This window comes from Cynara cardunculus, unplaced genomic scaffold (genome assembly GCF_001531365.2).
Source record: "Cynara cardunculus var. scolymus isolate 2C unplaced genomic scaffold, CcrdV1 Un_Scaffold_1786, whole genome shotgun sequence".
Lineage (NCBI taxonomy): Eukaryota > Viridiplantae > Streptophyta > Magnoliopsida > Asterales > Asteraceae > Cynara > Cynara cardunculus.
Genome location: NW_020200873.1, coordinates 5,350 through 14,743, shown reverse-complemented (window position 1 = coordinate 14,743; position 9,394 = coordinate 5,350). Strand labels below are relative to the sequence as shown.

At 35.0% G+C, this 9,394-nt stretch overlaps 1 protein-coding gene across 1 annotated transcript; it reads left to right on the top strand.

Annotated features, from left to right (window-relative positions):
* The first annotated feature begins 809 nt into the window (after positions 1 to 809).
* On the top strand, positions 810 to 2,097 carry LOC112502686 (1-aminocyclopropane-1-carboxylate oxidase homolog 1-like). Its single transcript, XM_025106669.1, has 3 exons — positions 810 to 1,333; positions 1,433 to 1,754; positions 1,849 to 2,097. Exons 1-3 carry the CDS (start codon positions 810 to 812, stop codon positions 2,095 to 2,097), a joined length of 1,095 nt encoding a protein of 364 aa, XP_024962437.1.
* Positions 2,098 to 9,394: the final 7,297 nt, after the last annotated feature.

Below are 9,394 nucleotides of genomic sequence, written 5' to 3'. Positions count from 1 at the left end.
AGAATCGTCGAACATGGAAACTGTTCAAAACGAGTACTGTTCCATTAACAAAAACAAATTCAAACTCGAAATTGCTGCAAAATCATGATCGTATCGAATAAAGATTGTTCGATTCTGCTCTGATACCAATTATAAATCTCAGTTTAACAGAACAATTCAAGATGAATAACCGATTGCTATGAAGAAGAACATAGAAATGTACAGGTTGTGTTGTATTAAAGATGAAAACAAAAAACTCAAAGTAATCACTCTCTAATCGACTCTCGTTGAAAACATGAATTTGAATAATGAAATCTAAGACCCCAAGACACCTATTTATAGGTGTCACTTACAAGGTAATCCCAATGCCCAATTACAATGAATATAACAATAAAATACATGAAATTGACTTTATAAAACTTTCATTATATTGATCTTGAGGCTAATCTAGTGCCACCAGTATTTTATTATGAAGTTTAAAGTGTAAAAAAGTGATCTCACAAGTTTAACAAAAACAAATTTGTGTAATGTGATCCCAAACCTATATATATTAATTAGTACATTACCATTGACAGAACAGAATTATAAAATAGTCCCACCTAGTCTGAGCAATTATATATATGAGCATTTTAGAACATGATATTTATGTAATTGGTGGAATTTAAATATAGGACAGGTGCCGGCTAATTAAGTAATCAATGATAAACAGATAATAGATCTATGTAGTTGGCAGGAAGCTTTGGAAGCCGCCACAAGTTGGATTCCAATGGTAACGTGGATTTAAATTCGATTTCAAATTAATCAACAACCTATTTTTCATCAAAGATCGAATGGGCATCTCACAAGATGATCGCATCAAACAACTAAAGGCTTTTGATGACACAAAATTGGGTGTCAAAGGACTAGTAGATGCTGCAGCTGGTGGGTCTGTTGCTATCCCCAAAATATTTATCCGACCAGCTGATGAACTCGCCCAAGATCTGGAACTTGCCCGAACAAGTTTACGAGTTCCAGTCATCGATCTTAATGGAGTTGACGATAACGGAAGCTCGCTAAGGGAAGAAGCAGTTGAACAAGTTAAGCAAGCTTCAGAAAAATGGGGTTTCTTCCGGGTGATTAATCATGGGATACCCATGAAAGTGCTCCAAGAAATGCTGAATGGGGTACGTGAGTTTAATGAGAAGGACGTCGAGATGAAAAAGGATTATTATTCGAGGGATCCAGAGAAGTTGGTGAAGTTCAACTCCAACTACGATCTTTACCTGTCAAGATCAGCTAATTGGAGGGATACGTTGGTAATTGACATGTTGAATACTTATGATGTTGATCCTCAATATCTGCCATCGGTTTGCAGGTACATCATTCAGCTAACGCTTGGAGCTTTAATCTATACTAGTTGAAATCACCATTAATTGTGCTTGCTTACTTTGATTACAAGTATTCATATGTGCAGAAATGCTACTCTGGACTACCTAAATCATCTGAAGAAGCTGGTAGATACCCTTTTTGAGTTATTATCGGAAGCTTTGGGGCTGGAAACGAACCATCTGAAACTACTGGAATGCGAGAAAGGTCGAAGCCTGGCTTGCAACTACTATCCTGCATGCCCTATGCCCGAGCAGACCCTCGGAATCAGCAAGCACACCGATGCATCTTTTATCACTGTACTTCTACAGGATGAGGTTGGGGGACTACAAGTTCTGCATCGAAACCAATGGGTCGATGTTGAACCTATTCCTGGTGCTCTCATTGTCAATATTGGAGATCTTCTTCAGGTTCTTTTTCTTGAAATACGAGGAAAAGGATATATACATACGAATGAATATAATTATGCTTAATTGGTTATGAAATTGTGTTGATTCCATGCAGATCTTATCAAATGATAAGTTCAAAAGTGTGATCCATCGTGCACTTGGGAATGCAAGTCGAACAAGAACGTCGGTTGCATGTTTTGTTGATGGTGTGTCAACACCCGCAAAAGTTTATGGACCGATTGAGGAGCTTATAACGAAAGAAAGTTCTCAGATGTATACAGATTTCACAGTAAGGGACTACATCATCAAGTTCTTCTCCAGGGGACTCGACGAAAAGTCTGGCCTAAACCATGTTCGAATATAAGATAAACGTTTTGTGAACCCAAGAACCGTACTGCTCCCGAAATCTGAAAGCAATGTCTGATAAATTTATGTTTAATTTCCTGTAAACTTATTCCATTTGGGTTTTCTACACAAACTGGACTTCGATCATGTACCAGTACTTTATGGTTGAGAATATTTGAAAAAACAAAGTGTTATTTTATAATACCAAACAAAACATATGTAACATATCAACTGGAATGTATTAATTGATATGCTATGAAGTTTCGGTTTAGTGAATGCAAAGTGTTTTAATTAATAATTTCGTAAATAAATGTTTTGTATTCATCTTTTTTAAATTTTGGGTACAAATACATATTTTCGTCAAAGAAGTAAAGAAACAAAAAAGACTTTATTTTAAATAAAAGTGTACTCACATAATGTATCTTGATTTTGAATGCAAAAACTCAAACCGTCAATCTTAATTCATGTTTTATTCTCTGATCATCTCAATTTTATTTTATGGTTTTATATGTTTATGAGAAATTATTCAAGTTTTTCGGTTGATTATCAGAATTATTCAAGTTTTTGGGTGTATTAGTAGAGTTCATCACTAACCATATATTTGAATATTCTTGTGAGCTTTGGTTGTCTTTTATCTTGACATCCTCGAATCTAATATTTAGACCAAGTGACGTCTAAGCCGAATGATTAGCAAAATGAGTTATTTCTAAAATTGTTCAGAAGATAAATGTAGATACTATTAATATTAATATAATAATACCTATTACCTATATATATATATATATATATATCTATCTATCTTACTCATGTCCGTATGATACTGCCAAAAAAAATATTTCTTTTTTTTTGGGTCATTGTTCCAAAAATTGACTTTTGTGGCCCCCAAGATTATCTCATTCAATATTACATGCATTAATTGTTCTTGGGCTATAAATGCACAGTTGTTCCTCCGGTTTTGAGATATTATCATATATAATCCTTGAGAATATTACAATATAGTAAGATTAGATATTGTGAATACTACTAGAAAACTTGGCTTCAGTGATGAAAATTAGCGATAGAAAAAGTCCTTCGCTGACCTACGAGAGATCAGCGAGGAAATTGGTTTTTGGCTAATTCTCTCGTTGATCACGTTGATCCAATATCCAATTCCCTTAGGGAAAGGAATTGAAATGTCTAAATCTTTGACCAAATTCCAAATAGAGTGTTTAGTTCATGGAATAAGATTAAGAAATCCTTTCAATTTCAGTCGATTCCTTCACCCATAGATTTTACAATTCCATGGCAATATGCTAGGATTTCAGTTCATTTCCTATAGATTCCTTCCCTAATCCAATTCCGTTAAGAATTCCATTCCAATTCCATGCAACCAAAGGCAATCAGAAGGCATGGTCAAATTCCATCATATTTCATTTCATTCCCTCAAAGTCAAATTCATTTGATGAATTCCAGTTCCATCGAATTCGAATTCCATTCTACGAATCAAACGTCCCTTAGGGATCAGTGAGGGAATTGGCCAAAAACCAATTACCTCGTTGATCCTTCGCTATCAACAAAGAAATTGGCTAGAAACTTATTCTCTCACTGATCCCTCGCAGATCTACGAGAGATCAGTGAGGGAAACTGGTCTTTTGTCAATTCTTTCGCTGAGCCCTCGCAGATCAACGAGGGATCAACAAGGAAATTAGTTTTTTGCCAATTCTCTCGCCTATCTCTTGCATATCACCGAGGGATCATTCCCAATACCGCTGGTAGGCCAACTAGGCCTTGAGCACGGCAGGGACGGGATTCCTAAAAAACCAGCCGGGCCCAAGGTCAGTATAAAATCTCTAAGCAGGGAACGGGATAATTTCCACTACCATTGGCAGGCTAGTCGAGCCGTGGACATGGTGGTGAAGCGCAAAAAGCGAACTGCAGGGGTCAATATAGAATGAAGGGAACGACCCTAATGTTGTGTTGGTAAAGCCAACTTCTTGGGTTTCGGGTGGAAAGAAGCGGACGTAGGGACTTGGGTCGAGACGTAGGAATTGGCCAAAAATGAATTCCCTCATTGATCCCTCGTTGATCTACGAGGGATCAATAAGGGAATTGGCCAAAAACAAAATCCCTCGTTGATTCGTCGCTGAAAGTTTTCCTTGCTGATCTATCGCTAAAAGTTTCCCTCGCTGATCCATCGCTGAAAGTTTCCCTCGATTATCCGTCATTGAAAGTTTCTTTCGCTGATCTATCGCTGAAAGTTTCTCTCGCTAATCCATCGCTAAATTTCGTCGTTGATCCGTCGCTGATCCGTCACTAATAGCATTACCTACGAGCTTTTGACCGACGGAGTATCAGCGATGGATCAACGACGGAAGACCCCTTTTGACCGTCGCTAATCCCTCGCTGATACTTTTCATTTTTGTAGTGGAATATACATGACCTAATAGATAAGAATATATAAATATTGGTTTTAGATAGAAACCAAGTGATGATGTACATGTTATGACCATAGACATAGGGCCAAAGACTCCTACCTCAATCTCAACCATAACCCACTTCGTCGACCATTTTTTCTGGAATGTAGGCTAATCCTCAATTCTTATTTCTCATTTCTTTTAAACCATTTTTGACCCTTTTCATTGTAAAACAGAGGAGCATTTTAAAAGGATTATTTTGTCGAATATATTTGTTTTCGGTTAATTTTCAACGAGTCAGTAACATATTGGCCGAAAATCTGGGTTTTCAAGAGATTTTCGATGGAATTTTCGACATAAATAATCCATTGAAAAACCAATGAAAATTCCAAGCAATTTTCGACAACCCTTTCGTAGATTTTTTTATGGAATTTCGAGGATAATCTTTGAAGGATTTTCGAGAGATTTTAATTTTTGAGGGATTTTCTACAGATTGTAACATTCGAGGGATTTTTGACGGATTCTTATGTGCGAGAGATTTTCGACCGAATCATTTTTAAGGTTTTCAGCGGAATAATTTTCATGGTATTTTCAACGGAATCTTTTTCATGGAATTTTCGACGGAATTTTTTTTTTCATGAGAGTTTCAATAGAATCCTTTTCATGGGATTTTTTTACAGAACTTGGTCTATCGTAGTTGACATTCTGTGACGAATTTGCATGGGATTTTCATTCTGTTGAAAATTCCAACTTTTTTTAATTAAAAAAAATTAAAATACGTGTTTCTCTATATAGAGTAATCTAAATCTGCCTAAACATAATTAGAAATAGTGTAATATAAAATTACCAATAGGTAATCTAAATTTATCCACACGTAACTACAAGTAATCAATAGTGCAAACGCAATATGTCTAGCTAAAATTAAGAGGGGAGGTGGATGTTGTAAAGCTGATTGGAGCATTGGTGAATCTAGCGAGCTGCTCCATCATTACTCTCATTTGTTCTGCAACGTGTTGCTGTTGCTGCTCTATCCTTGCTCACACCTCTGCTTAAACGCCCACTGTTGTTCCTCAAATTGCTCATCTTTCTTTTTAAGCTCCTCCTTCAGGCGTCATACATTCATTTATTCAACATAAACAATTAGTATCAATTTAACATAATGTAAGTTTGTAAAAAAATGAATGTATCAATATATATACCTCATTAGAAGTCCCCTACTCAGAGGATTATATGGTACTGAAGTTGGAATTGGAGGTACCAGTCATCACGTATTGTGGATCGTATGGCACACTGAACCCGTAGATCCTCCCCTTCTTCAGTCATTTGGCAGCCTCCGTCCACAGATCAATGTCTCCTAACTGTGGCTAAGAACTCATGTCCTCCCTATATTTTTTTGATGATTGATGATACCGGGACTATAATTGCAAAACATGATAAGAACAAAACTCAGCATAATGATTGTAAAATAAACATTTGCACAATAAATAAGGTCTAACGTTTGCCCAACAATTGGCAACTCAAACTATCTTAAAGACTTTATAACCATGTTATGACCTCCTAAGGTCCATTCTGACTCAATTATGTCTGATATGACCCGTTAAGGTCTAATAAGACCATTAGCATCCATTATGACTCAGTTATGCGTAATATGACTCCTTAAGATCCAATAAAACCCATAAAGTAAATTATGAATCCATTAAGCCTGATATGAATCGTTTAGATCCGAGAAGACCCATTAAGATGCATTATGACTCAGTTAGGTCTGATGTTACTAAGGTCTAACAGGACCCCGTTAGCGTACATTATAACTCAATTAGGTCTAATATGATCCATTATGATCCAACAAGACCCATTAAGATACATTATCACTCACTTAAGCCTAATATCACCCATTACGAATGACAAGACCCTTTAAGCTACATCAAACTCTAGGACAATATCGTCCAGACCTGAAGCGTTCGGAGTCCAAATAGTCTTTGTAACAGATATCGTCTGACATAGCAGAACCACCCGAAAACCTGGTACCAGAACCATAAAACCTCGAGAAGAGTTGGATTCCCCTCGTAAGGGACGAGAACTAGAATAACCACGTCTACCTCTAATCATATCGTGCTACATAAAATGATTAATTGAGAACATATTTTTACAACACGATAGGTATAAACAACCATCAAATAAACATACTAACAAGAAAAAAGAAGGTTCATTTTCATCATTTTACAACATGATAAATATAACCACCATCAAACATACATAACTAAACTACCAACTATATAGACTCATATTGGTTGGATAGAAAAGGTTCATTATGAGCCTCAATTGAATCTATTCTACCTTGAAACTCTTCTTCTTCTTCTTCATCTTCCTTTTCCTCCTCGTCAACCTCATTGACATCAACTTCAATGGGGAACCAGGGGTGACAAGACTGATGGATTCAATATATTCATTCGATGGAGAAACTTGAGGTGCCAACTCGAATTATGTTTCTAGATAGGTAATTATCGATACAAGATGTCATTTGTAATATTTAAAATAATTAATTTTGGGAATTTAAAATGAATGATAAAATTTTTGTGGTTTGAAATTATCGATCAATGCTTTTCTTGATGGCAAATTAAACATAGTGCCAAAAAGTTTATGAGCCAACTAATCAACTAACAACTAGTTTTCCAACCAACAACCAATAACCAACTTATGAGCTAGTAATAAAATTAACTCTGTTTCGCCTATGATTAAAAAAGGTTTTGTCGAACATATATAACCTTAATTAAATGCGGAAAGTCAAATGTGTCTTCACTTTAAGAAAGAAAGTAATAAGTATAGTACAAATTAAAGGTCCTTAAATCAGAATACCAAGATTAATTCCTATCAGTTAACCGGTATTAATCCAAGAAACAAGTTTGGTATTTTTAGTTCGAAACTATTGGCTTAGTGCTTCATATCTATCATTACAAACTTGGTGCTTTTCTATTATAAATTTTAGGGTTCCAATAATATTATTTAAAATTATGCAATTTATGACCAAAAATAGAAAACTGTGGGAGGTGAAAGGATGACTCTTATGTAGATGCTAACACATTGTTCATTTATCATTCAATTCATATGGTTTTAGTTAATCTTCCCATTTAATACAGAAAAATGTTTTCTTTTTATACCATAGGCATCACAGTACGTTGAAGTAAGCTTAATTAGTAATAAAATAAAGACAGTCCATGATTTAAAAACATATAGAAACTAAAATTTTGATTTAAAATGTGACGAAAACTGAGCTTACAGTATTTAAGCAAGCTTTATGTAGATTTTGTATACTTATTTTCTACCATCATATGAGGTATATATTAATTACCATAGCAAAAGTAGAAAGCATAAGTAGAGCTAGCTGACCAGAATAACATCTTGTTGGAAGCTCAACAAGGCCATGACCTCAACATGCTTAGTTTAAACCACAAGTCACAACCTACAATGACAATATGATATAACAAAACGGTTCTTCTCATTTCCGAGATTGAATACAGTGTCCCAGTTGACATTTCGAAGATGGAAGGCATCATATCGTGTATGATGGTAGATGTAGACATTAGCACCCACACATCTGTCGGTAGCTAGGTGCAATCAAATCAGTCTTCAAGCTTCTGCTTCAAATCTACTACTAAATCAGAAATAAAGTCCTAGAACTGGATACATAAGATTCATATATATGCAATATTCAATCTAAGTCCTCTACGCTTATTAAGGGAAGAACATTGAGATATCACTAACCGTTGAAGTCTGGGCAGGCATGTCCTATAAAAAATGTTGTAACCAAAACCCAATAAAGGGAATGAAATAAGTTGGGGGAATTCAAGGACTATGACTATTATACATAGTTTGCTATCTAATCTTGGTGTGTGTGGTCTGCTAATCTAAAAAACAAAAGGGTTCATCATCTTCAACATAGAATAAAGCCTTAAAGCATAGAATTGAGACATCATACTGTTGTATACAAAATAAAGGATCCAAATACTTGAATCCTAGCAAGGGTCCTCTTGAACATCCAAAACCGAACCTCAGAAGATGTTTTGTAGCACCCCGATTTTTGAAAAGTAACAATATATATATATATATATATATATATATTTGGACGATAATCAAATGAGAACCACAAAAAGGTTGAGAACCATGAGGACTTATCTAATCCATAAGTTGGTTTTGATTCTATGGTTTTAATTTAAAGTTGCTTTTAATAAGAAAAATGACATAATCGTCATTTTGGTAACAGAGATTCACCGGATGAAACACACAAAAATTACCAAAAGAAACACAGATTCCACATATGGAACACATACTCACCATGTTATTTTCAACTTATGTAATAGACACTACACCAAATGTTGCCTTAGACAACAAATGTAAATTGCCTATGTTGCTTAAGATACGCTAAGACAACAAATGCTATTATATGTTGCCTAAGTTTCCTCTAATGCAACATATGGTTCTATGTTACCTAAGTGTGACCTTAGGCAACATATAAATAATTCTATGTTGCGTGCATATATCCTAGGCAACATACTAACCTATGTTGCCTTAGTTCAATGTTGAACACTCATAGTTTTTTTTAAATCTGTCAAAGTTTACTTAGTCAACATATATTCTTATACTATGTTGCCTAAGGTAAAAACATCCAACAAAGTTTACTTAAGCAACATATATTCCTATTTCTATGTTTGCCTAAGGTAAAAATTATAAATTCAACCCAATTTACTTAGGCAACTTATATTCTTGTTTCTATGTTGCCTAAGGTAAATATTATAAATTCAACCCAATTTACTTATAAACAAGTTGATGCTTCCAAGGTGACAACTAGCAGTGTACGAAAAGATTTATCATAATTTACTTAGGCAACATATATTCTTGTTTCTATGTTGCCTAAGGTAAAAATTATAA